A 27500-nucleotide genomic window follows, 5' to 3' on the forward strand; every position below is an offset into this window, starting at 1 on the left:
CACTGAGTCAGCATCCTACTGTTACTACCCCATAAGGGTTCAGAACCACTGAGTCAGCATCCTACTGTCATACTGTTACTACCCCATAAGGGATCAGAACCACTGAGTCAGCATCCTACTGTCATACTGTTACTACCCCATAAGGGATCAGAACCACTGAGTCAGCATCCTACTGTTACTACCCCATAAGGGATCAGAACCACTGACTCAGCATCCTACTATCATACTGTTACTACCCCATAAGGGTTCAGAACCACTGAGTCAGCATCCTACTATCATACTGTTACTACCCCATAAGGGATCAGAACCACTGAGTCAGCATCCTACTATCATACTGTTACTACCCCATAAGGGATCAGAACCACTGAGTCAGCATCCTACTGTCATACTGTTACTACCCCATAAGGGTTCAGAACCACTGAGTCAGCATCCTACTATCATACTGTTACTACCCCATAAGGGATCAGAACCACTGAGTCAGCATCCTACTGTCATACTGTTACTACCCCATAAGGGTTCAGAACCACTGAGTCAGCATCCTACTGTCATACTGTTACTACCCCATAAGGGATCAGAACCACTGAGTCAGCATCCTACTGTTACTACCCCATAAGGGTTCAGAACCACTGAGTCAGCATCCTACTGTCATACTGTTACTACCGCATAAGGGATCAGAAACACTGAGTCAGCATCCTACTGTCATACTGTTACTACCCCATAAGGGATCAGAACCACTGAGTCAGCATCCTACTGTTACTACCCCATAAGGGTTCAGAACCACTGAGTCAGCATCCTACTGTCATACTGTTACTACCCCATAAGGGATCAGAACCACTGAGTCAGCATCCTACTGTCATACTGTTACTACCCCATAAGGGATCAGAACCACTGAGTCAGCATCCTACTATCATACTGTTACTACCCCATAAGGGATCAGAACCACTGAGTCAGCATCCTACTATCATACTGTTACTACCCCATAAGGGTTCAGAACCACTGAGTCAGCATCCTACTATCATACTGTTACTACCCCATAAGGGATCAGAACCACTGAGTCAGCATCCTACTATCATACTGTTACTACCCCATAAGGGATCAGAACCACTGAGTCAGCATCCTACTGTCATACTGTTACTACCCCATAAGGGTTCAGAACCACTGAGTCAGCATCCTACTATCATACTGTTACTACCCCATAAGGGATCAGAACCACTGAGTCAGCATCCTACTGTCATACTGTTACTACCCCATAAGGGTTCAGAACCACTGAGTCAGCATCCTACTGTCATACTGTTACTACCCCATAAGGGATCAGAACCACTGAGTCAGCATCCTACTGTTACTACCCCATAAGGGTTCAGAACCACTGAGTCAGCATCCTACTGTCATACTGTTACTACCCCATAAGGGATCAGAACCACTGAGTCAGCATCCTACTGTCATACTGTTACTACCCCATAAGGGATCAGAACCACTGAGTCAGCATCCTACTGTTACTACCCCATAAGGGTTCAGAACCACTGAGTCAGCATCCTACTGTCATACTGTTACTACCCCATAAGGGATCAGAACCACTGAGTCAGCATCCTACTGTCATACTGTTACTACCCCATAAGGGATCAGAACCACTGAGTCAGCATCCTACTATCATACTGTTACTGCCCCATAAGGGATCAGAACCACTGAGTCAGCATCCTACTATCATACTGTTACTACCCCATAAGGGATCAGAACCACTGAGTCAGCATCCTACTATCATACTGTTACTACCCCATAAGGGTTCAGAACCACTGATTCAGCATCCTACTATCATACTGTTACTACCCCATAAGGGTTCAGAACCACTGATTCAGCATCCTACTATCATACTGTTACTACCCCATAAGGGTTCAGAACCACTGATTCAGCATCCTACTATCATACTGTTACTACCCCATAAGGGTTCAGAACCACTGAGTCAGCATCCTACTATCATACTGTTACTACCCCATAAGGGTTCAGAACCACTGAGTCAGCATCCTACTATCATACTGTTACTACCCCATAAGGGTTCAGAACCACTGAGTCAGCATCCTACTATCATACTGTTACTAACCCATAAGGGTTCAGATCCACTGAGTCAGCATCCTACTATCATACTGTTACTACCCCATAAGGGTTCAAAACCACTGAGTCAGCATCCTACTATCATACTGTTACTACCCCATAAGGGTTCAAAACCACTGAGTCAGCATCCTACTATCATACTGTTACTAACCCATAAGGGTTCAGATCCACTGAGTCAGCATCCTACTATCATACTGTTACTACCCCATAAGGGTTCAAAACCACTGAGTCAGCATCCTACTATCATACTGTTACTACCCCATAAGGGTTCAAAACCACTGAGTCAGCATCCTACTATCATACTGTTACTAACCCATAAGGGTTCAGATCCACTGAGTCAGCATCCTACTATCATACTGTTACTACCCCATAAGGGTTCAAAACCACTGAGTCAGCATCCTACTATCATACTGTTACTACCCCATAAGGGTTCAGAACCACTGAGTCAGCATCCTACTATCATACTGTTACTACCCCATAAGGGTTCAGAACCACTGAGTCAGCATCCTACTGTCATACTGTTACTACCCCATAAGGGTTCAGAACCACTGATTCAGCATCCTACTATCATACTGTTACTACCCAATAAGGGTTCAGAACCACTGAGTCAGCATCCTACTATCATACCGTTACTACCCCATAAGGGTTCAGAACCACTGAGTCAGCATCATACTGTTACTACCCCATAAGGGTTCAGAACCACTGAGTCAGCATCCTACTATCATACTGTTACTACCCCATAAGGGTTCAGAACCACTGAGTCAGCATCATACTGTTACTACCCCATAAGGGTTCAGAACCACTGAGTCAGCATCATACTGTTACTACTCCATAAGGGTTCAGAACCACCGAGTCAGCATCCTACTATCATACCGTTACTACCCCATTAGGCAGGGGTTCTTAAAGTTTTTCAGCCTGAGACCCAAATTAGAAATGTTGTGTTTTCCTCGGACATAAGCTCAGGAAAATATGCAACTATATGTACATATTGGTACATTTCATTGCTCTTATGCCTAAAACAAATGCAATACAGACCAAAACAGATAACACTGCAATTAAATATTCATGTTAATATATATTCGTGTTTATCCCCCCCCCCCCCCCCCCATTAAAAACACTCGTACATATCTATCTAGGTTGGATCTGTTGCTGCTAAAAATACAATAAATAATTTTCATTCTGAACTGGACTAAACTGATTGATCACACATCACACAGGTGTAGACTAGAAAACACACACAGTCCTAATGAGCTTCAACAAGCATGTCTATTCTGGGCTCAGTTTTACGTACATTACCTCTATATCTGGTAATGTCCTTAATAATGTACGTAACAGAGACAGCCAGCAACATGGAGGAGTCCAGCTCTGAACCCCTAACTCTCTCTCTCAAACAAACAAACATCTCTGCTTCTAAACTAGTTGTAGGCCTATCTTTTGTAACTAAGTGTACCTAAGTGGACAGAGAGGTATTATAAACCTACCTAAATTGACAAAAGAGGTGCTGGATGCCTCCCTTCGGTAACAGAGATATGCTATAAGCCTACCTTCGGTAACAGAGATATATTGGAAGCCTACCTTCGGTAACATAGATATATTGGAAGCCTACCTTCGGTAACAGAGATATATTGGAAACCTACCTTCGGTAACAGAGATATATTGTAAGTCTACCTTCGGTAACAGAGATGTGTTGGAAGCCTACCTTCGGTAACAGAGATATATTGGAAGCCTACCTTCGGTAACAGAGATATATTGGAAGCCTACCTTCGGTAACAGAGATATATTGGAAGCCTACCTTCGGTAACAGAGATATTTTGGAAGCCTACCTTCAGTAACAGAGTTATGTTGGAAGCCTATCTTCGGTAACAGAGATATGTTGGAAGCCTACCTTCGGTAACAGAGATATATTGTAAGTCTACCTTCGGTAACAGAGATGTGTTGGAAGCCTACCTTCGGTAACAGAGATATATTGGAAGCCTACCTTCGGTAACAGAGATATATTGGAAGCCTACCTTCGGTAACAGAGATATATTGGAAGCCTATCTTCGGTAACAGAGATATATTGGAAGCCTACCTTCGGTAACAGAGATATATTGAAAGCCTACCTTCGGTAACAGAGATATATTGTAAGTCTACCTTCGGTAACAGAGATGTGTTGGAAGCCTACCTTCGGTAACATAGATATATTGGAAGCCTACCTAAGTTAACAGAGATATGTTGGAAGCCTACCTTCGGTAACAGAGATATTTTGGAAGCCTACCTTCGGTAACAGAGATATGTCGGAAGTCTACCTTCGGTAACAGAGATATATTGGAAGCCTACCTTCGGTAACAGAGATATATTGGAAGCCTACCTTCGGTAACAGAGATATGTTGGAAGTCTACCTTCGGTAACAGAGATATATTGGAAGACTACCTTCGGTAACAGAGATATATTGGAAGCCTACCTTCGATAACAGAGATATATTGGAAGCCTACCTTCGGTAACAGAGATATTTTGGAAGCCTCCCTTCGGTAACAGAGATGTGTTGGAAGCCTACCTTCGGTAACATAGATATATTGGAAGCCTACCTTCGGTAACAGAGATATGTTGGAAGCCTACCTTCAGTAACAGAGATATGTTGGAAGCCTACCTTCGGTAACAGAGATATGTTGGAAGCCTAACTTCATTGACAGAGATATGTTGGAAGCCTACCTTCGGTAACAGAGATATGTTGGAAGCCTACCTTCAGTAACAGAGATATGTTGGAAGCCTACCTTCGGTAACAGAGATATGTTGGAAGCCTACCTTCAGTAACAGAGATATGTTGGAAGCCTACCTTCGGTAACAGAGATATGTTGGAAGCCTAACTTCATTGACAGAGATATGTTGGAAGCCTACCTTCGGTAACAGAGATATGTTGGAAGCCTACCTTCAGTAACAGAGATATGTTGGAAGCCTATCTTCAGTAACAGAGATATGTTGGAAGCCTACCTTCGGTAACAGAGATATGTTGGAAGCCTACCTTCGGTAACATAGATATGTTGGAAGCCTATCTTCAGTAACAGAGATATGTTGGAAGCCTACCTTCGGTAACAGAGATATGTTGGAAGCCTACCTTCAGTAACAGAGTTATGTTGGAAGCCTACCTTCGGTAACAGAGATATGTTGGAAGCCTAACTTCATTGACAGAGATATGTTGGAAGCCTACCTTCGGTAACAGAGATATGTTGGAAGCCTACCTTCAGTAACAGAGATATGTTGGAAGCCTATCTTCAGTAACAGAGATATGTTGGAAGCCTACCTTCGGTAACAGAGATATGTTGGAAGCCTACCTTCGGTAACAGAGATATGTTGGAAGCCTACCTTCGGTAACAGAGATATGTTGGAAGCCTACCTTCGGTAACAGAGATATGTCGGAAGTCTACCTTCGGTAACAGAGATATATTGGAAGCCTACCTTCGGTAACAGAGATATATTGGAAGCCTACCTTCGGTAACAGAGATATGTTGGAAGTCTACCTTCGGTAACAGAGATATATTGGAAGACTACCTTCGGTAACAGAGATATATTGGAAGCCTACCTTCGGTAACAGAGATATATTGGAAGCCTACCTTCGATAACAGAGATATATTGGAAGCCTACCTTCGGTAACAGAGATATTTTGGAAGCCTCCCTTCGGTAACAGAGATGTGTTGGAAGCCTACCTTCGGTAACATAGATATATTGGAAGCCTACCTTCGGTAACAGAGATATGTTGGAAGCCTACCTTCAGTAACAGAGATATGTTGGAAGCCTACCTTCGGTAACAGAGATATGTTGGAAGCCTAACTTCATTGACAGAGATATGTTGGAAGCCTACCTTCGGTAACAGAGATATGTTGGAAGCCTATCTTCAGTAACAGAGATATGTTGGAAGCCTACCTTCGGTAACAGAGATATGTTGGAAGCCTACCTTCGGTAACAGAGATATGTTGGAAGCCTACCTTCGGTAACAGAGATATGTTGGAAGCCTACCTTCAGTAACAGAGATATGTTGGAAGCCTACCTTCGGTAACAGAGATATATTGGAAGCCTACCTTCGGTAACAGAGATATTTTGGAAGCCTCCCTTCGGTAACAGAGATGTGTTGGAAGCCTACCTTCGGTAACATAGATATATTGGAAGCCTACCTTCGGTAACATAGATATATTGGAAGTCTACCTTCGGTAACAGAGATATGTTGGAAGCCAACCTTCGGTAACAGAGATATATTGGAAGCCTACCTTCGGTAACAGAGATATATTGGAAGCCTACCTTCGGTAACAGAGATATGTTGGAAGTCTACCTTCGGTAACAGAGATATATTGGAAGACTACCTTCGGTAACAGAGATATATTGGAAGCCTCCCTTCGGTAACAGAGATGTGTTGGAAGCCTACCTTCGGTAACATAGATATATTGGAAGTCTACCTTCGGTAACAGAGATATGTTGGAAGCCTACCTTCGGTAACAGAGATATGTTGGAAGCCTACCTTCGGTAACATAGATATATTGGAAGCCTACCTTCGGTAACAGAGATATGTTGGAAGCCTACCTTCGGTAACAGAGATATGTTGGAAGCCTATCTTCGGTAACAGAGATATGTTGGAAGCCTACCTTCGGTAACAGAGATATGTTGGAAGCCTACCTTCGGTAACAGAGATATGTTGGAAGCCTAACTTCATTGACAGAGATATGTTGGAAGCCTACCTTCGGTAACAGAGATATGTTGGAAGCCTACCTTCAGTAACAGAGTTATGTTGGAAGCCTATCTTCAGTAACAGAGATATGTTGGAAGCCTACCTTCGGTAACAGAGATATGTTGGAAGCCTACCTTCGGTAACAGAGATATGTTGGAAGCCTACCTTCGGTAACAGAGATATGTTGGAAGCCTACCTTCAGTAACAGAGATATGTTGGAAGCCTACCTTCGGTAACAGAGATATATTGGAAGCCTACCTTCGGTAACAGAGATATTTTGGAAGCCTCCCTTCGGTAACAGAGATGTGTTGGAAGCCTACCTTCGGTAACATAGATATATTGGAAGCCTACCTTCGGTAACATAGATATATTGGAAGTCTACCTTCGGTAACAGAGATATGTTGGAAGCCTACCTTCGGTAACAGAGATATATTGGAAGCCTACCTTCGGTAACAGAGATATATTGGAAGCCTACCTTCGGTAACAGAGATATGTTGGAAGTCTACCTTCGGTAACAGAGATATATTGGAAGACTACCTTCGGTAACAGAGATATATTGGAAGCCTACCTTCGGTAACAGAGATATATTGGAAGCCTACCTTCAATAACAGAGATATATTGGAAGCCTACCTTCGGTAACAGAGATATTTTGGAAGCCTCCCTTCGGTAACAGAGATGTGTTGGAAGCCTACCTTCGGTAACATAGATATATTGGAAGTCTACCTTCGGTAACAGAGATATGTTGGAAGCCTACCTTCGGTAACAGAGATATGTTGGAAGCCTACCTTCGGTAACATAGATATATTGGAAGCCTACCTTCGGTAACAGAGATATGTTGGAAGTCTACCTTCGGTAACAGAGATATGTTGGAAGCCCAGCTTCGGTAACAGAGATATGTTGGAAGCCTACCTTCGGTAACAGAGATATGTTGGAAGCCTACCTTCGGGAAACTAAGTGGCGCTCTAGGTCTACGTAACTTGACAGAGTTATAATACGCAAACTTAATCGAACATAGAGGTATTATAAACCTACCTAATGTGACAGAGCCATTATAGACCTACTTAAGGTAAAATAGATGTATTATAAGCTTTGATTATATAGTGGTATTATAAACCTACTTAAGGTGACATAGAGCTGTTATAAACCTATGTAAGGTGACATAGTGATATTACAAACCTACATATGGTAACAGAGGTGTTATAAACCTACATATGGTAACAGAGGTGTTACAAACCTACATATGGTAACAGAGGTGTTATAAACCTACTTAAGGTGACATAGAGCTGTTATAAACCTATGTAAGGTAACATAGTGATATTATAAACCTACCTAATGTGACATAGAGCCATTATAAACCTACTTAAGGTAAAATAGATGTGTTATAAACCTACGTAAGGTGACATAGAGCTGTTATAAACCTATGTAAGGTATCATCGTGATATTATAAACCTATGTAAGGTATCATCGTGATATTATAAACCTACATATGGTGACAGAGGTGTTATAAACCTACATATGGTGACAGAGGTGTTATAAACCTACTTAAGGTGACATAGAGCTGTTATAAACCTAAGTAAGGTAACATAGTGATATTATAAACCTACTTAAGGTAAAGACGGTGTTATAGACATACTTAAGATAACAAAGGTGTTATAAGCCTACTTAAGGTGACATAGAGCTGTTATAAACCTACTTAAGGTGACATAGATGTGTTATAAACCTACTTAAGATAACAGAGGTGTTATAAACCTACTTAAGATAACAGAGGTGTAATAAACCTATTTAAGGTAACAGTGGTATTATAAACCTACTTAAGATAACAGAGGTGTTATAAACCTACTTAAGGTGACATAGATGTGTTATAAAGCTATGTAAGGTAACATAGTGATATTATAAACCTACATATGGTGACAGAGGTGTTATAAACCTACTTAAGATAACAGAGGTGTTATAAGCCTACCTTCGGTGACGTAGTCTCGCAGGAAGCTGTGGTTGCCTTTGGAGCTCTCGGTGTCCTCCCCCATTGGAAGCAAAGGAAGGGGGACCCGACCTGGACCAATCAGAGCTCTCTCTCCCCTCCCAGGCTCTGCCCATACTGCTGGGGCCTAGCGCAGTGGCCTGGGGCAAGGCATCGTGGGATATGGAGGGGCGGAGGAATAGAGAGGATAGAGGGAAGAGAGGGAGAGGTGTGGTGAGGATGGAGAGAGAGAGAGGGGGAAGAGAGGGAAGGAGTTTGGTGAGGTGTGGAGAGGGACGGAAGGGTGAACAGGAGAGGGGGGTGGAGAGAGAGAGAGAGATTAGGTAGAAAAGGATGAGAGGGGAGGGGACCTGAGAGAAGGTGGATCGCCCACACACACTCCCACAGCACGCGGCGTGACCTCTGATAAAAACACACACTACACACACCACTACACACACCACTACACACACCACTACACACACCAGGCCAGCAAGAGAAGTCCCGAAACAATGAGAAATCCACTGATACGCTGTTAGAGAGAGTCGTCCATTTGTCTGCCTGTGACTGTGAGAGAAAGAGAGGGAGAGAGTAGCACTCCTCCGTGTGCGTGATAATATCCACTGCGCTGCAGTATTTCCTTGGTAACAAACAGGAACAGGAACTGTAGCAGTAGTAGTATTTCCTTGGTAACAAACAGGAACAGGAACAGGAATTGTAGCAGTAGTAGTAGTAGCAGGAGTATTTCCTTGGTAACAAACAGGAACAGGAACTGTAGCAGCAGTAGTATTTCCTTGGTAACAAAAAGTAATTGTAGCAGTAGTAGCAGCAGTATTTCCTTGGTAACAAACAGGAACAGGAATTATAGTAGCAGTAGTAGCAGAAGTATTTCCTTGGTAACAAACAGGAACAGGAACTGTAGCAGCAGTAGTATTTCCTTGGTAACAAACAGGAACAGGAATTGTAGTAGCAGCAGTAGTAGCAGCAGTATTTCCTTGCTAACAAACAGGAACAGGAACTGTAGCAGTAGTAGTTCTTGGTCTCAGAGTGTGGAAGTCCTTGAAGGAGAGAGCAGGAGAACAGGATCTCTGCTTCTCGAGGAGGAGGAGGAAGAGGAGACAAGGCCTCGACACACCTTCCTACGTTCTGCCTGTCGGCTTGTTTTGCCTGCCTGTCTCTCTGCCTTTCTGTCTCTCTGCCTGTGTGTCTCTCTGCCTGCGTGTCTCTCTGCCTGCGTGTCTCTCTGCCTTTCTGTCTGTCTGCTGCTGCTATGTCCTCTGTACTGCAGTGTCACTGAGCAGGCAGGCAGGCAGGGGCACGTGTGTCTGTGTGGAGAGGAAAGGAGAGAGAGAGAGAGAGAAGGGTGGCGGGATGAGCGAAAACGAGAGAGGGAGAAAGCGAGAGTAGAGGATGCTGTGGTTCTGTCGCTGCAGCCTCTTTCCAGCTTAGCCAACCAGAGCACAGCTCTCAGGCACGACTCCGCCCACTGCAGGTGATGAGAGGGAAGTGACCGGCAGAGGGAACAGTGGAGAGAACGAGAGGAGAGGAGGAGGAGAGAGAGGGAGGTCTGAATACCCATACCAGTGTACTACATACTTCAATTGCATACTATGCACTAATCGTTGCATACTATTTAGCACGTACCGTTTAGCAAATGTTACGCAGTAGCGGCTCCTGATTGGCTGAGTAGGTGGGGCGGGGCCGAGTGCGAGTGGATTTTTCGAAATTCAAGACATGCATCAGATTAACCAGCCTGATTATAGCTCATTTCCATTTAGATCAATTTCTCTAAACTGTGAATAGAATAGGAATGGAGTTATAAACCTCCTCAGGCTGGTTATAGACCTCCTCAGGCTGGTTATAGACCTCCTCAGGTTGGTTATAGACCTCCTCAGGCTGGTTATAGACCTCCTCAGGTTGGTTATAGACCTCCTCGGGCTGATTATAGACCTCCTCATGCTGGTTATAGACCTCCTCAGGCTGGCTATAGACCTCCTCAGGCTGGTTATACACCTCCTCAGGCTGGTTATAGACCTACTTAGGCTGGTTATAGACCTCCTCAGGCTGGTTATAGACCTCCTCAGGCTGGTTATATACTTCCTCAAGCTGGTTATAGACCTCCTCAGTCTGGTTATAGACCTACTTAGGCTGGTTATAGACCTCCTCAAGCTGGTTATAGACCTCCTCAGGCTGGTTATAGACCTCCTCAAGCTGGTTATAGACCTCCTCAGGCTGGTTATAGATCTCCTCAGGCTGGTTTATAGACCTCCTCAGGCTGATTATAGACAGATGGAGATCACAGTCATGGTTAACGCTGCAGATGTTGTCTCAATGGGAATTTACCTTTAATTAACAAGCTCGCCACAACTCGCAATCGGATTGAATCCCCGTCAAAGAATAATCAGGTGATTATAATAACGATGACTACCTGACTTGACGGAAAGGAGACATCTATAAATAATAAACAGGTGATTACATGGACTAATGAAACATGATAACACTTCAAAATAAGAAATCTAAGAGTAAACAAAATAAGAAATCTAAGAGTAAACAAAATAAGAAATCTAAGAGTAAACAAAATAAGAAATCTAAGAGTAAACAAAATAAGAAATCTAAGAGTAAACAAAATAAGAAATCTAAGAGTAAACAAAATAAGAAATCTAAGAGTAAACAAAATAAGAAATCTAAGAGTAAACAAAATAAGACAAAATAAAGACAAAAACCAAAAGCAGTAAATGCCGTGTTACCCTGTGTTACCCCCTGTGTTACCCCGTGTCACCCCATGTTACCCCGTGTTACCCCGTGTTACCCTGTGTTACCCCAACCCCTGTGTTACCCCGTGTTACCCTGTGTTACCCTGTGTTACCCTGTGTTACCCTGTGTTACCCTGTGTTACCCCAACCCCTGTGTTACCCTGTGTTACCCTGTGTTCCCCTGTGTTACCCTGTGTTACCCCGTGTTACCCTGTGTTACCCTGTGTTACCCTGTGTTACCCTGTGTTACCCCGTGTTACCCCGTGTTACCCTGTGTTACCCCGTGTTACCCTGTGTTACCCCAACCCCCGTGTTACCCTGTGTTACCCTGTGTTACCCTGTGTTATCCTGTGTTACCCCCAACCCCTGTGTTACCCTGTGTTACCCCAAAACCCTGTGTTACCCCGTGTTACCCTGTGTTACCCCAAAACCCTGTGTTACCCCAAACCCTGTGTTACCCCAAAACCCTGTGTTACCCCAAACCCCTGTGTTACCCCAAACCCTGTGTTACCCCAAACCCCTGTGTTACCCCAAAACCCTGTGTTACCCCAAACCCCTGTGTTACCCCAAACCCCTGTGTTACCCCAAACCCCTGTGTTACCCCAAACCCCGTGTTACCCTGTGTTACCCCAAAACCCTGTGTTACCCTGTGTTACCCCAAAACCCTGTGTTACCCCAAACCCTGTGTTACCCAAACCCCTGTGTTACCCCAAAACCCTGTGTTACCCAAAACCCTGTGTTACCCCAAAACCCTGTGTTACCCCAAAACCCTGTGTTACCCAAACCCCCGTGTTACCCTGTGTTACCCCAAACCCCTGTGTTACCCCAAAACCCTGTGTTACCCCAAACCCTGTGTTACCCCAAACCCCTGTGTTACCCCAAACCCTGTGTTACCCCAAAACCCTGTGTTACCCTAAACCCCTGTGTTACCCTGTGTTACCCCAAAACCCCGTGTTACCCCAAACCCCCGTGTTACCCCAAAACCCTGTGTTACCCCAAAACCCCATGTTACCACAAAACCCTGTGTCACCCCCAAACCCCATGTTACCCCAAACCCCCATTTTACCCCAAACCCTGTGTTACCCCAAACCCTGTGTTACCCCAAACCCCTGTGTTACCCAAAACACTGGGTTATCCAAAACCCTGTGTTACCCCAAAACCCTGTGTTACCCCAAAACCCTGTGTTACCCAAACCCCCGTGTTACCCTGTGTTACCCCAAACCCCTGTGTTACCCCAAAACCCTGTGTTACCCAAAACCCTGTGTTACCCCAAACCCCTGTGTTACCCCAAACCCCTGTGTTACCCAAAACCCTGGGTTACCCCAAACCCTGTGTTACCCCAAACCCCTGTGTTACCCAAAACCCTGTGTTACCCCAAACCCTGTGTTACCCCAAACCCCTGTGTTACCCAAAACCCTGTGTTACCCAAAACCCTGTGTTACCCAAACCCCTGTGTTACCCCAAACCCTGTGTTACCCCAAACCCCTGTGTTACCCAAAACCCTGTGTTACCCCAAACCCCTGTGTTACCCAAAACCCTGTGTTACCCCAAACCCCTGTGTTACCCAAAACCACCGTGTTACCCAAAACCCTGTGTTACCCCAAACCCTGTGTTACCCCAAACCCCTGTGTTACCCAAAACCCTGTGTTATCCAAAACCCTGTGTTATCCCAAAACCCCCTGTGTTACCCCAAAACCCTGTGTTACCCAAACCCCCATGTTACCCCAAACCCCATGTTATCCCAAAACCCCTGTGTTACCCCAAAACCCTGTGTTACCCAAACCCCTGTGTTACCCCAAACCCCATGTTAACCCAAAACCCCGTGTTACCCAAAACCCCGTGTTACCCAAAACCCTGTGTTACCCCAAAACCCTGTGTTACCCCAAAACCCTGTGTTACCCCAAACCCTGTGTTACCCCAAACCCTGTGTTACCCCAAAACCATGTGTTATCCCAAACCCCATGTAACCCCAAACCCCATGTTACCCCAAACCCTGTTTCACCCCATGTTACCCCATGTTACCCCAAACCCATGTTCCCCCAACCCCATGTTACCCCATGCTACCCCAAACCCTGTGTTACCCCATGTTACCCCAAACCCCATGTTACCCCAAACCCCATGTTACCCCAAACCCCATGTAACCCCAAACCCCATATTACCCCATGTTACCCCAAACCCCATGTAACCCCAAACCCCATGTTACCCCAAACCCCATGTAACCCCAAACCCCATGTTACCCCAAACCCCATGTAACCCCAACCCCATGTTACCCCATGCTACCCCAAACCCCATGTTACCCCAAACCCAATGTTACCCCATGTTACCCCATGTAACCCCAAACCCCATGTTACCCAAAACCCCATGTTACCCCAAACCCCATGTAACCCCACACCCCATGTTACCCCATGTTACCCCAAACCCCATGTAACCCCAAACCCCATGTTACCCCAAACCCCATGTAACCCCAAACCCCATGTTACCCCAAACCCCATGTTACCCCATGTTACCCCAAACCCCATGTAACCCCAAACCCCATGTTACCCCAAACCCCGTGTAACCCCAAACCCCATGTTACCCCAAACCCCATGTAACCCCAAACCCCATGTTACCCCAAACCCCATGTAACCCCAAACCCCATGTAACCCCAAACCCCATGTAACCCCAAACCCCATGTAACCCCAAACCCCATGTAACCCCAATCCCCATGTAACCCCAAACCCCATGTTACCCCAAACCCCATGTAACCCCAACCCCATGTTACCCCATGCTACCCCAAACCCCATCTTACCCCAAACCCCATGCACCTCATGTACCCCATGTTACCCCATGTTACCCCAAACCCCATGTAACCCCAACCCCATGTTACCCCAAACCCCATGTAACCCCATGCTACCCCAAACCCCATCTTACCCCAAACCCCATGCACCTCATGTACCCGATGTTACCCCATGTTACCCCAAACCCCATGTAACCCCAACCCCATGTTACCCCATGCTACCCCAAACCCCATGTTACCCCAAACCCCTGTGTTACCCAAAACCCTGTGTTACCCCAAACCCCTGTGTTACCCAAAACCCTGTGTTATCCAAAACCCTGTGTTATCCCAAAACCCCTGTGTTACCCCAAAACCCTGTGTTACCCAAACCCCCATGTTACCCCAAACCCCATGTTATCCCAAAACCCCTGTGTTACCCCAAAACCCTGTGTTACCCAAACCCCTGTGTTACCCCAAACCCCATGTTAACCCAAAACCCCGTGTTACCCAAAACCCCGTGTTACCCAAAACCCTGTGTTACCCCAAAACCCTGTGTTACCCCAAACCCCTGTGTTACCCCAAAATCCTGTGTTACCCCAAACCCCTGTGTTACCCCAAATCCTGTGTTACCCCAAAACCCTGTGTTACCCCAAAACCCTGTGTTACCCCAAAACCCTGTGTTACCCCAAACCCTGTGTTACCCCAAACCCTGTGTTACCCCAAAACCATGTGTTACCCCATGTTACCCCAAACCCCATGTAACCCCAACCCCATGTTACCCCAAACCCCATGTAACCCCATGCTACCCCAAACCCCATCTTACCCCAAACCCCATGCACCTCATGTACCCGATGTTACCCCATGTTACCCCAAACCCCATGTAACCCCAACCCCATGTTACCCCATGCTACCCCAAACCCCATGTTACCCCAAACCCCTGTGTTACCCAAAACCCTGTGTTACCCCAAACCCCTGTGTTACCCAAAACCCTGTGTTATCCAAAACCCTGTGTTATCCCAAAACCCCTGTGTTACCCCAAAACCCTGTGTTACCCAAACCCCCATGTTACCCCAAACCCCATGTTATCCCAAAACCCCTGTGTTACCCCAAAACCCTGTGTTACCCAAACCCCTGTGTTACCCCAAACCCCATGTTAACCCAAAACCCCGTGTTACCCAAAACCCCGTGTTACCCAAAACCCTGTGTTACCCCAAAACCCTGTGTTACCCCAAACCCCTGTGTTACCCCAAAATCCTGTGTTACCCCAAACCCCTGTGTTACCCCAAAATCCTGTGTTACCCCAAAACCCTGTGTTACCCCAAAACCCTGTGTTACCCCAAAACCCTGTGTTACCCCAAACCCTGTGTTACCCCAAACCCTGTGTTACCCCAAAACCATGTGTTATCCCAAACCCCATGTAACCCCAAACCCCATGTTACCCCAAACCCCGTTTCACCCCATGTTACCCCGTGTTACCCCAAACCCATGTTCCCCCAACCCCATGTTACCCCATGCTACCCCAAACCCTGTGTTACCCCATGTTACCCCAAACCCCATGTTACCCCAAATGCCATGTTACCCCAAACCCCATGTAACCCCAAACCCCATGTTACCCCATGTTACCCCAAACCCCATGTAACCCCAAACCCCATGTTACCCCAAACCCCATGTAACCCCAAACCCCATGTTACCCCAACCCCCATGTTACCCCATGTTACCCCAAACCCCATGTAACCCCAAACCCCATGTTACCCCAAACCCCATGTAACCCCAAACCCCATGTTACCCCAAACCCCATGTAACCCCAATCCCCATGTAACCCCAAACCCCATGTAACCCCAAACCCCATGTAACCCCAAACCCCATGTAACCCCAAACCCCATGTAACCCCAATCCCCATGTAACCCCAACCCCATGTTACCCCATGCTACCCCAAACCCCATGTTACCCCAAACCCCATGTTACCCCATGTTACCCCAAACCCCATGTTACCCCAAACCCCATGTTACCCCAAACCCCATGTAACCCCAAACCCCATGTTACCCCATGTTACCCCAAACCCCATGTAACCCCAAACCCCATGTTACCCCAAACCCCATGTTACCCCATGTTACCCCAAACCCCATGTAACCCCAAACCCCATGTTACCCCAAACCCCATGTAACCCCAAACCCCATGTTACCCCAAACCCCATGTAACCCCAAACCCCATGTTACCCCAAACCCCATGTAACCCCAAACCCCATGTAACCCCAAACCCCATGTAACCCCAAACCCCATGTAACCCCAAACCCCATGTAACCCCAATCCCCATGTAACCCCAATCCCCATGTAACCCCAAACCCCATGTTACCCCAAACCCCATGTAACCCCAACCCCATGTTACCCCATGCTACCCCAAACCCCATCTTACCCCAAACCCCATGCACCTCATGTTACCCCATGTTACCCCAAACCCCATGTAACCCCAACCCCATGTTACCCCATGCTACCCCAAACCCCATCTTACCCCAAACCCCATGGACCTCATGTTATCCCATTTTACCCCATGTTACCCCAAACCCCATGTAACCCCAACCCCATGTTACCCCAAACCCCATGTAACCCCATGCTACCCCAAACCCCATCTTACCCCAAACCCCATGCACCTCATGTACCCGATGTTACCCCATGTTACCCCAAACCCCATGTAACCCCAACCCCATGTTACCCCAAACCCCATGTTACCCCAAACCCCATGTAACCCCAAACCCCATGTAACCCCAAACCCCATGTAACCCCAAACCCCATGTAACCCCAATCCCCATGTAACCCCAATCCCCATGTAACCCCAAACCCCATGTTACCCCAAACCCCATGTAACCCCAACCCCATGTTACCCCATGCTACCCCAAACCCCATGTTACCCCAAACCCCATGTTACCCCATGTTACCCCAAACCCCATGTTACCCCAAACCCCATGTTACCCCAAACCCCATGTAACCCCAAACCCCATGTCACCCCATGTTACCCCAAACCCCATGTAACCCCAAACCCCATGTTACCCCAAACCCCATGTAACCCCAAACCCCATGTTACCCCAAACCCCAAAGTTACCCCATGTTACCCCAAACCCCATGTAACCCCAAACCCCATGTTACCCCAAACCCCATGTAACCCCAAACCCCATGTTACCCCAAACCCCATGTAACCCCAAACCCCATGTTACCCCAAACCCCATGTAACCCCAAACCCCATGTAACCCCAAACCCCATGTAACCCCAAACCCCATGTAACCCCAAACCCCATGTAACCCCAATCCCCATGTAACCCCAATCCCCATGTAACCCCAAACCCCATGTTACCCCAAACCCCATGTAACCCCAACCCCATGTTACCCCATGCTACCCCAAACCCCATCTTACCCCAAACCCCATGCACCTCATGTACCCCATGTTACCCCAAACCCCATGTAACCCCAACCCCATGTTACCCCATGCTACCCCAAACCCCATGTTACCCCAAACCCCAATGTGACCTCATGTTACCCCATGTTACCCCAGCCCCATGTTACCCCATGTTACCCCAAACCCCATGTTACCATACAGGCTGCATATCTTTAAAGTTCTATATCTGAAAAACTCGATTGTCGACATGCAACACATTTAGGGACTATATCAACAATGGACTAATGTATGGTTACATGGGGTTTGGGGTAACATGGGGTTTGGGGTAACATGGGGTTTGGGGTAACATGGGGTAACATGGGGTTTGGGGTAACATGGGGTTTGGGGTAACATGGGGTTTGGGGTAACATGGGGTTTGGGGTAACATGGGGTAACATGGGGTAACATGGGGTTTGGGGTTACATGGGGTTTGGGGTAACTTGGGGTAACATTGGGGTTTGGGGTTACATGGGGTAACATGGGGTTTGGGGTTACATGGGGTTTGGGGTAACATGGGGTTTGGGGGTAACATGGGGTTTGGGGTAACATGGGGTTTATGGGACTAATGAAACAAATAACTAAATATATTTTGAGGTGGTTTTCCTTTAAGGTTTTCCATCACATTTTATACATCGTTGCTTTCCTGACCATCGATTTGAAAACACAAGACTGACCTGAGGTCAGTATGTAGGGTCAGCTTCATCCTACTCCTACTCCGATGTTAAAACACAAGACTGACCTGAGGTCAGTATGTAGGGTCAGCTTCATCCTACTGCTCCGATGTTAAAACACAAGACTGACCTGAGATCAGTATGTAGGGTCAGCTTCATCCTACTGCTCCGATGTTAAAACACAAGACTGACCTGAGATCAGTATGTAGGGTCAGCTTCATCCTACTCTGACTCCGATTTAAAACATAAAACTGACCTGAGATCAGCATGTAGGGTCAGCTTCATCCTACTCTGATGTTAAAACACAAAACTGACCTGAGATCAGTATGTAGGGTCAGCTTCATCCTACTCCTATTTAAAACACAAAACTGACCTGAGATCAGTATGTAGGGTCAGCTTCATCCTACTCCGTCCATCTCCATGGCATTGACATAAAGATCCATGCTGCTCACCCTGTTCACTCTCTTCTGCCTCCTGGTGGTCTAGTGGGCCTACAGTCACTGAGACAACATATGTTGGCCCCTGGAGACCCCTCCCATTGAGTCAGTCAGGGAGATATCAGGCTGGACCAGAAGATCTGTAACAATAAAAGAGAACAAGAAAAACCTCTTCAACTAGTTTCCTATAGATATGACAATAACATCAGCATGTAACAGTGCCAGCCACCCTCCCTCACAGGGCAACATGAGTAGTGGGCCTACAGTCACTGAGACAACACATGTTGGCCCCTGGAGACCCCTCCCATTGAGTCAGTCAGGGAGATATCAGGCTGGACCAGAAGATCTGTAACAATAAAAGAGAACAAGAAAAACCTCTTCAACTAGTTTCCTATAGATATGACAATAACATCAGCATGTAACAGTGCCAGCCACCCTCCCTCACAGGGCAACATGAGTAGTGGGCCTACAGTCACTGAGACAACATATGTTGGCCCCTGGAGACCCCTCCCATTGAGTCAGTCAGGGAGATATCAGGCTGGACCAGGAGATCTGTAACAATAAAAGAGAACAAGAAAAACCTCTTCAACTAGTTTCCTATAGATATGACAATAACATCAGCATGTAACAGTGCCAGCCACCCTCCCTCACAGGGCAACATGAGTAGTGGGCCTACAGTCACTGAGACAACATATGTTGGCCCCTGGAGACCCCTCCCATTGAGTCAGTCAGGGAGATATCAGGCTGGACCAGAAGATCTGTAACAATAAAAGAGAACAAGAAAAACCTCTTCAACTAGTTACCTATAGATATGACAATAACATCAGCATGTAACAGTGCCAGCCACCCTCCCTCACAGGGCAACATGAGTAGTGGGCCTACAGTCACTGAGACAACATATGTTGGCCCCTGGAGACCCCTCCCATTGAGTCAGTCAGGGAGATATCAGGCTGGACCAGAAGATCTGTAACAATAAAAGAGAACAAGAAAAACCTCTTCAACTAGTTTCCTATAGATATGACAATAACATCAGCATGTAACAGTGCCAGCCACCCTCCCTCACAGGGCAACATGAGTAGTGGGCCTACAGTCACTGAGACAACACATGTTGGCCCCTGGAGACCCCTCCCATTGAGTCAGTCAGGGAGATATCAGGCTGGACCAGAAGATCTGTAACAATAAAAGAGAACAAGAAAAACCTCTTCAACTAGTTTCCTATAGATATGACAATAACATCAGCATGTAACAGTGCCAGCCACCCTCCCTCACAGGGCAACATGAGTAGTGGGCCTACAGTCACTGAGACCGTGGAGATGAGTAGAGACAGTCACTGAGACCGTGGAGATGAGTAGAGACAGTCACTGAGACCGTGGAGATGAGTAGAGACAGTCACTGAGACCGTGGAGATGAGTAGAGACAGTCACTGAGACCGTGGAGATGAGTAGAGACAGTCACTGAGACCGTGGAGATGAGTAGAGACAGTCACTGAGACCGTGGAGATGAGTAGAGACAGTCACTGAGACAACACATGTTGGTATCAGGCTGAAGATGGACGTCTGGAACAACAGGAGAGAAATAGAAAACGTAGCTCCTCAACTACTTTCCCTCATTTAGATAGGACAACAACATGACATGTGACCGTGGAGATGAGTAGAGACATTCACTGAGATAAGCATTCTGGGATATTTAAGTTAGGAGGTGGTGATGTGATGTGGTCATGTAACAGTGCTAGCCACCCACCCTCACAGGACAACATGAGTAGTGGGTCTACAGTCACTGAGACCGTGGAGATGAGTAGAGACGTTCACTGAGATAAGCATTCTGGGATATTTAAGTTAGGAGGTGATGTGATGTGGTCATGTAACAGTGCTAGCCACCCTCCCTCACAGGACAACATGAGTAGTGGGCCTACAGTCACTGAGACCGTGGAGATGAGTAGAGACATTCACTGAGATAAGCATTCTGGGATATTTAAGTTAGGAGGTGATGTGATGTGGTCATGTAACAGTGCTAGCCACCCACCCTCACAGGACAACATGAGTAGTGGGCCTACAGTCACTGAGACCGTGGAGATGAGTAGAGACATTCACTGAGATAAGCATTCTGGGATATTTAAGTTAGGAGGTGATGTGATGTGATGTGGTCATGTAACAGTGCTAGCCACCCTCCCTCACAGGACAACATGAGTAGTGGGCCTACAGTCACTGAGACCGTGGAGATGAGTAGAGACATTCACTGAGATAAGCATTCTGGGATATTTAAGTTAGGAGGTGGTGATGTGATGTGGTCATGTAACAGTGCTAGCCACCCTCCCTCACAGGACAACATGAGTAGTGGGCCTACAGTCACTGAGACCGTGGAGATGAGTAGAGACATTCACTGAGATAAGCATTCTGGGATATTTAAGTTAGGAGGTGAGGTGATGTGATGTGGTCATGTAACAGTGCTAGCCACCCACCCTCACAGGACAACATGAGTAGTGGGCCTACAGTCACTGAGACCGTGGAGATGAGTAGAGACATTCACTGAGATAACGTTAAAATACAAAAGCATTCTGGGATATTTAAGTTGCATTTGATTCCCACTGAAGAGCTAAACAGTCACTGTTTTGCAGAGGAAGTTGTATGAATGTGTACATAGAAATAGACAAACTAGACATCCAACATAGAATGCCCACTCAGATCACACCCTGACCATAGTTTGCTTTGTATGTTTCTATGTTTTGGTTGGTCAGGGTGTGATCTGAGTGGGCATTCTATGTTGGATGTCTAGTTTGTCTATTTCTATGCCTGGCCTGATATGGTTCTCAATCAGAGGCAGGTGTTAGTCATTGTATAATATACAAATAAATCTTACCTGAACAGATCACATGATGATAATATTCACCGTCACAGACACTACGTCCTCTTCTTATGATGTCACACTCTGTAATAGAAGACTCATTTGCTTAACAACCACCTAGTCTGACACAGACACTACGTCCTCTTCTTGTGATGTCACACTCTGCAATAGAAGACTCATTTACATAACAACCCCCTAGTCTGACACAGACACTACGTCCTCTTCTTATGATGTCACACTCTGTAATAGAAGACTCATTTGCATAACAACCACATGATGATGATTTTCACCATCACAGACACTACGTCCTCTTCTTATGATGTCACACTCTGTAATAGAAGACTCATTTGCATAACAACCACCTAGTCTGACACAGACACTACGTCCTCTTCTTGTGATGTCACACTCTGCAATAGAAGACTCATTTACATAACAACCCCCTAGTCTGACACAGACACTACGTCCTCTTCTTATGATGTCACACTCTGTAATAGAAGACTCATTTGCATAACAACCACATGATGATGATTTTCACCATCACAGACACTACGTCCTCTTCTTATGATGTCACACTCTGTAATAGAAGACTCATTTGCATAACAACCACCTAGTCTGACACAGACACTACGTCCTCTTCTTGTGATGTCACACTCTGTAATATAATACTCATTTGCATAACAACCACCTAGTCTGACTCCTCTTCTTCTCTTTTCAAACAGAGGCCCTCTAGATTCAGCTACATCATTCCCACAGTCTCAGCTCTCTACACACACTCTTAGCCTCTCTCATCATGCCCGGCCGACCACTCAGTACATAGACCCGACCACTCTCCTCTGTAGAAGACTTCCGCTGTGCCAGAGCAGGAAGTGGTCCCATTCACCAGTCTGACTGAGTGTTCAGCTGTAAACAGCAGAGAGTGAAACACAGTGGTGAGGACACCTGCATTGCTTGTTGTTAGGGGGTTTTAGGCTGGGTTTCTGTACAGCACTTTGAGATATCAGCTGATGTGAGAAGGGCTTTATAAATACATTTAATTTGATTTTGATTCTGTTATTCTAGCAGCAGTAATGCTTTGTGGTTGACAAGTGTTAGTAATTCCATGGAACAGGACGTATTCATAGTGTTGGTTTGTATGGACTGGATGGTGTGTATGGACTGGATGGTGTGTATGGACTGGATGGTGTGTATGGACTGGATGGTGTGTATGGACTGGATGGTGTGTATGGACCCAGGATATTCTCCATGTGGTATAAAGTCGACTCATATAGAACTGCTATAATCACTGTAGATTTATACTCTACCAACCTGGTGGGCTGAAGCTTTGAGCCTGGAGATCTGAGGAGACAGCGAGAGCGAGAGGAGAATCTAACATTTTCAAGCAGACAACATAAGAAAATGAATAACAATGACAAATGGTTTGATGAAGAACGAAAAAAAAAACATTTTTGAGAAACCTGTCCAACCGAAACACAGGAAACCTTCACTACGGTGAATCACTAAAACGATACAGATAGACACAATGGAGGAAAAGAAGGAACAGCATGTCAGAAATCAGCTCAATGTAATTGAGGAATCCATAGAATATCAGATAGGCCGTCATTGTAAACAATATTAACTGACTTGCCTTGTTAAATAAAGGTTACATTTTAAAATGTATATATATATATATTCTAACCATGTGTATATATATATATATATATATATATAGTCTAAAATAGGAACTCACTAACAAACAACAACACAAAGAGTTATCTATCCAAAAAGGAGATGTATGGATAAACCACTTATCTAATATTTTTGGTCTCTATAACAAATAACAAACAGCAAAAACATGTACATGATCAAATACACATTTTAGAATCAACTATTAAAGACCAGAACCCACTGGATTCTAGCTAGCAGTGTCTCCCCAGCCTCTGTCCTGTATGTACCAGAGTGCTAGCTAGCAGTGTCTCCCCAGCCTCTGTCCTGTATGTACCAGAGTGCTAGCTAGCAGTGTCTCCCCAGCCTCTGTCCTGTATGTACCAGAGTGCTAGCTAGCAGTGTCTCCCCAGCCTCTGTCCTGTATGTACCAGAGTGCTAGCTAGCAGTGTCTCCCCAGCCTCTGTCCTGTATGTACCAGAGTGCTAGCTAGCAGTGTCTCCCCAGCCTCTGTCCTGTATGTACCAGAGTGCTAGCTAGCAGTGTCTCCCCAGCCTCTGTCCTGTATGTACCAGAGTGCTAGCTAGCAGTGTCTCCCCAGCCTCTGTCCTGTATGTACCAGAGTGCTAGCTAGCAGTGTCTCCCCAGCCTCTGTCCTGTATGTACCAGAGTGCTAGCTAGCAGTGTCTCCCCAGCCTCTGTCCTGTATGTACCAGAGTGCTAGCTAGCAGTGTCTCCCCAGCCTCTGTCCTGTATGTACCAGAGTGCTAGCTAGCAGTGTCTCCCCAGCCTCTGTCCTGTATGTACCAGAGTGCTAGCTAGCAGTGTCTCCCCAGCCTCTGTCCTGTATGTACCAGAGTGCTAGCTAGCAGTGTCTCCCCAGCCTCTGTCCTGTATGTACCAGAGTGCTAGCTAGCAGTGTCTCCCCAGCCTCTGTCCTGTATGTACCAGAGTGCTAGCTAGCAGTGTCTCCCCAGCCTCTGTCCTGTATGTACCAGAGTGCTAGCTAGCAGTGTCTCCCCAGCCTCTGTCCTGTATGTACCAGAGTGCTAGCTAGCAGTGTCTCCCCAGCCTCTGTCCTGTATGTACCAGAGTGCTAGCTAGCAGTGTCTCCCCAGCCTCTGTCCTGTATGTACCAGAGTGCTAGCTAGCAGTGTCTCCCCAGCCTCTGTCCTGTATGTACCAGAGTGCTAGCTAGCAGTGTCTCCCCAGCCTCTGTCCTGTATGTACCAGAGTGCTAGCTAGCAGTGTCTCCCCAGCCTCTGTCCTGTATGTACCAGAGTGCTAGCTAGCAGTGTCTCCCCAGCCTCTGTCCTGTATGTACCAGAGTGCTAGCTAGCAGTGTCTCCCCAGCCTCTGTCCTGTATGTACCAGAGTGCTAGCTAGCAGTGTCTCCCCAGCCTCTGTCCTGTATGTACCAGAGTGCTAGCTAGCAGTGTCTCCCCAGCCTCTGTCCTGTATGTACCAGAGTGCTAGCTAGCAGTGTCTCCCCAGCCTCTGTCCTGTATGTACCAGAGTGCTAGCTAGCAGTGTCTCCCCAGCCTCTGTCCTGTATGTACCAGAGTGCTAGCTAGCAGTGTCTCCCCAGCCTCTGTTCCTGTATGTACCAGAGTGCTAGCTAGCAGTGTCTCCCCAGCCTCTGTCCTGTATGTACCAGAGTGCTAGCTAGCAGTGTCTCCCCAGCCTCTGTCCTGTATGTACCAGAGTGCTAGCTAGCAGTGTCTCCCCAGCCTCTGTCCTGTATGTACCAGAGTGCTAGCTAGCAGTGTCTCCCCAGCCTCTGTCCTGTATGTACCAGAGTGCTAGCTAGCAGTGTCTCCCCAGCCTCTGTCCTGTATGTACCAGAGTGCTAGCTAGCAGTGTCTCCCCAGCCTCTGTCCTGTATGTACCAGAGTGCTAGCTAGCAGTGTCTCCCCAGCCTCTGTCCTGTATGTACCAGAGTGCTAGCTAGCAGTGTCTCCCCAGCCTCTGTCCTGTATGTACCAGAGTGCTAGCTAGCAGTGTCTCCCCAGCCTCTGTCCTGTATGTACCAGAGTGCTAGCTAGCAGTGTCTCCCCAGCCTCTGTCCTGTATGTCCCAGAGTGCTAGCTAGCAGTGTCTCCCCAGCCTCTGTCCTGTATGTACCAGAGTGCTAGCTAGCAGTGTCTCCCCAGCCTCTGTCCTGTATGTACCAGAGTGCTAGCTAGCAGTGTCTCCCCAGCCTCTGTCCTGTATGTACCAGAGTGCTAGCTAGCAGTGTCTCCCCAGCCTCTGTCCTGTATGTACCAGAGTGCTAGCTAGCAGTGTCTCCCCAGCCTCTGTCCTGTATGTACCAGAGTGCTAGCTAGCAGTGTCTCCCCAGCCTCTGTCCTGTATGTACCAGAGTGCTAGCTAGCAGTGTCTCCCCAGCCTCTGTCCTGTATGTACCAGAGTGCTAGCTAGCAGTGTCTCCCCAGCCTCTGTCCTGTATGTACCAGAGTGCTAGCTAGCAGTGTCTCCCCAGCCTCTGTCCTGTATGTACCAGAGTGCTAGCTAGCAGTGTCTCCCCAGCCTCTGTCCTGTATGTACCAGAGTGCTAGCTAGCAGTGTCTCCCCAGCCTCTGTCCTGTATGTACCAGAGTGCTAGCTAGCAGTGTCTCCCCAGCCTCTGTCCTGTATGTACCAGAGTCCTAGTTAGCAGTGTCTCCCCAGCCTCCCTCCTGTGTGTACCAGAGTCCTAGATAGCAGTGTCTCCCCAGCCTCCCTCCTGTGTGTACCAGAGTCCTAGTTAGCAGTGTCTCCTCAGCCTCCCTCCTGTGTGTACCAGAGTCCTAGTTAGCAGTGTCTCCTCAGCCTCCCTCCTGTGTGTACCAGAGTCCTAGTTAGCTAGCAGTGTCTCCCCAGCCTGTCCTGACTGTACCAGAGTCCTAGTTAGCTACCAGTGTCTCCCCAGCCTCTGCCCTGTGTGTACCAGAGTCCTAGCTAGTTAGCTAGCTAGTGTTTCACAATTTCCCTCCTACATGTACCAGAGTCCTAGCTAACAGTGTCTCCCCAGCCTCCATCCTAGTTTAAACATGGACTAATAGAAGTATAAAGATTGTTTCCTGCATATGCAGTAATGCCCATATATAGGAACTGTAGAGAAATGCTATTTCTTATGCAGGTGACCAAACTATTGTTGATAAAGGGCTACAACTCAGAGTTGAGCCTGTGGGGTCCCCTACAGGATAGCTCCCGCATTACACTAATGGCCGAAACCAGCGCACACACATGATCTCCGTTGTAGCTGAACGTTGAATGCCCGAAGAGGATTCTACGATGACGGACAGACTACTGAGCCAATGGCGGAAGACTACAGACTACACCCCAGCTGAACCAATCCAAAGATCCGATCTTCCAGAATCAACCTACTTTCTTTTCTATATAATAGTGGTGTACTGATTGTAACGGCCTCTTCTTCGTCTGCGCTTCCGTACGAACCAGCGGGAGAGCCGTAATTACGCTGTTCTAGATATCTTCACTCTGAATAAACTGTAGCTTGTCATACAATTTACCACCTTGTCTGAATCGATCCTTGACCGACTCGTCCGTCTACATATCCAATTACTAACAGAACACCACCAATTTACGGGCTGCAATCACATCCTTCTCATCTCTCTTCATCCCCCCTTCCTCCTCCCCTCAGGTAGAGAGACATTTGCTACACGGTCCCTTTAAATCTGGTCAGGCTGCGTTGGTATCAACGCGCATGCGCTGTAGAAACAGGAAGCGATCTTTGGCTGATGTGGACAATTTATTAACGGGTGAAATAATCTCCCGCTAAGTAACTAGCGACTGTCGAGCAAGCCGGTGTCAAAGAAATAAACATTTTTTTTAACAATGGAGTGATGAACATATGTAGCGTTTGAACTAAACAATTTTTAAAATTTGTTAGATCTGGAATAAAAATAAATAAGCGATCAACAATGATGTCGGAATGCGAACCAAACGAGACCGATCCGGTGGTGGCGGATGACATAGCCCCGGTAGCCGCCGCTGCTGCTTCTACCACGGATCTCAACTTTCGGTCACAGGAGCCACTGTTGACGTTGTTCGATAGGAACACAGTCGGGTCTGGGACAAACCCGGGGGTCGCGATTCGGATCTCGGGTTCGTGTGAAAGTGTTCTTACCGAATTGGAGACGGACGGTTCTGGGGAAGAGACTCTGTTGTTACCGTGTTTATCCGGAGGCACGTCGTCACCTCGGGGCGAGAGGCAGA

The 27500-nt window shown here is 46.8% G+C and overlaps 2 protein-coding genes across 2 annotated transcripts in view; one reads left to right on the top strand and one right to left on the bottom strand.

Annotated features, from left to right (window-relative positions):
* The window catches only part of LOC116371281 (serine/threonine-protein phosphatase 2A 55 kDa regulatory subunit B gamma isoform), a 48590-nt gene extending 38667 nt beyond the window's left edge, over window positions 1-9923 (bottom strand). The window contains exon 1 of the mRNA XM_031820140.1: window positions 8763-9923. Within this exon, the coding sequence (XP_031676000.1) occupies window positions 8763-8826 (64 nt within the window). The 5' untranslated portion in view covers window positions 8827-9923. The remainder of the gene's footprint in view (window positions 1-8762) is intronic.
* A 17082-nt stretch (window positions 9924-27005) lies between these two features.
* Window positions 27006-27500, top strand: part of pi4k2b (phosphatidylinositol 4-kinase type 2 beta) — a 32324-nt gene continuing 31829 nt past the window's right edge. The window contains exon 1 of the mRNA XM_031820135.1: window positions 27006-27500. This exon is cut by the window's right edge and continues 60 nt beyond it. Within this exon, the coding sequence (XP_031675995.1) occupies window positions 27206-27500 (295 nt within the window). The 5' untranslated portion in view covers window positions 27006-27205.

The sequence above is a fragment of the Oncorhynchus kisutch genome, unplaced genomic scaffold (genome assembly GCF_002021735.2).
Source record: "Oncorhynchus kisutch isolate 150728-3 unplaced genomic scaffold, Okis_V2 scaffold3069, whole genome shotgun sequence".
Classification (NCBI taxonomy): Eukaryota; Metazoa; Chordata; class Actinopteri; order Salmoniformes; family Salmonidae; genus Oncorhynchus; species Oncorhynchus kisutch.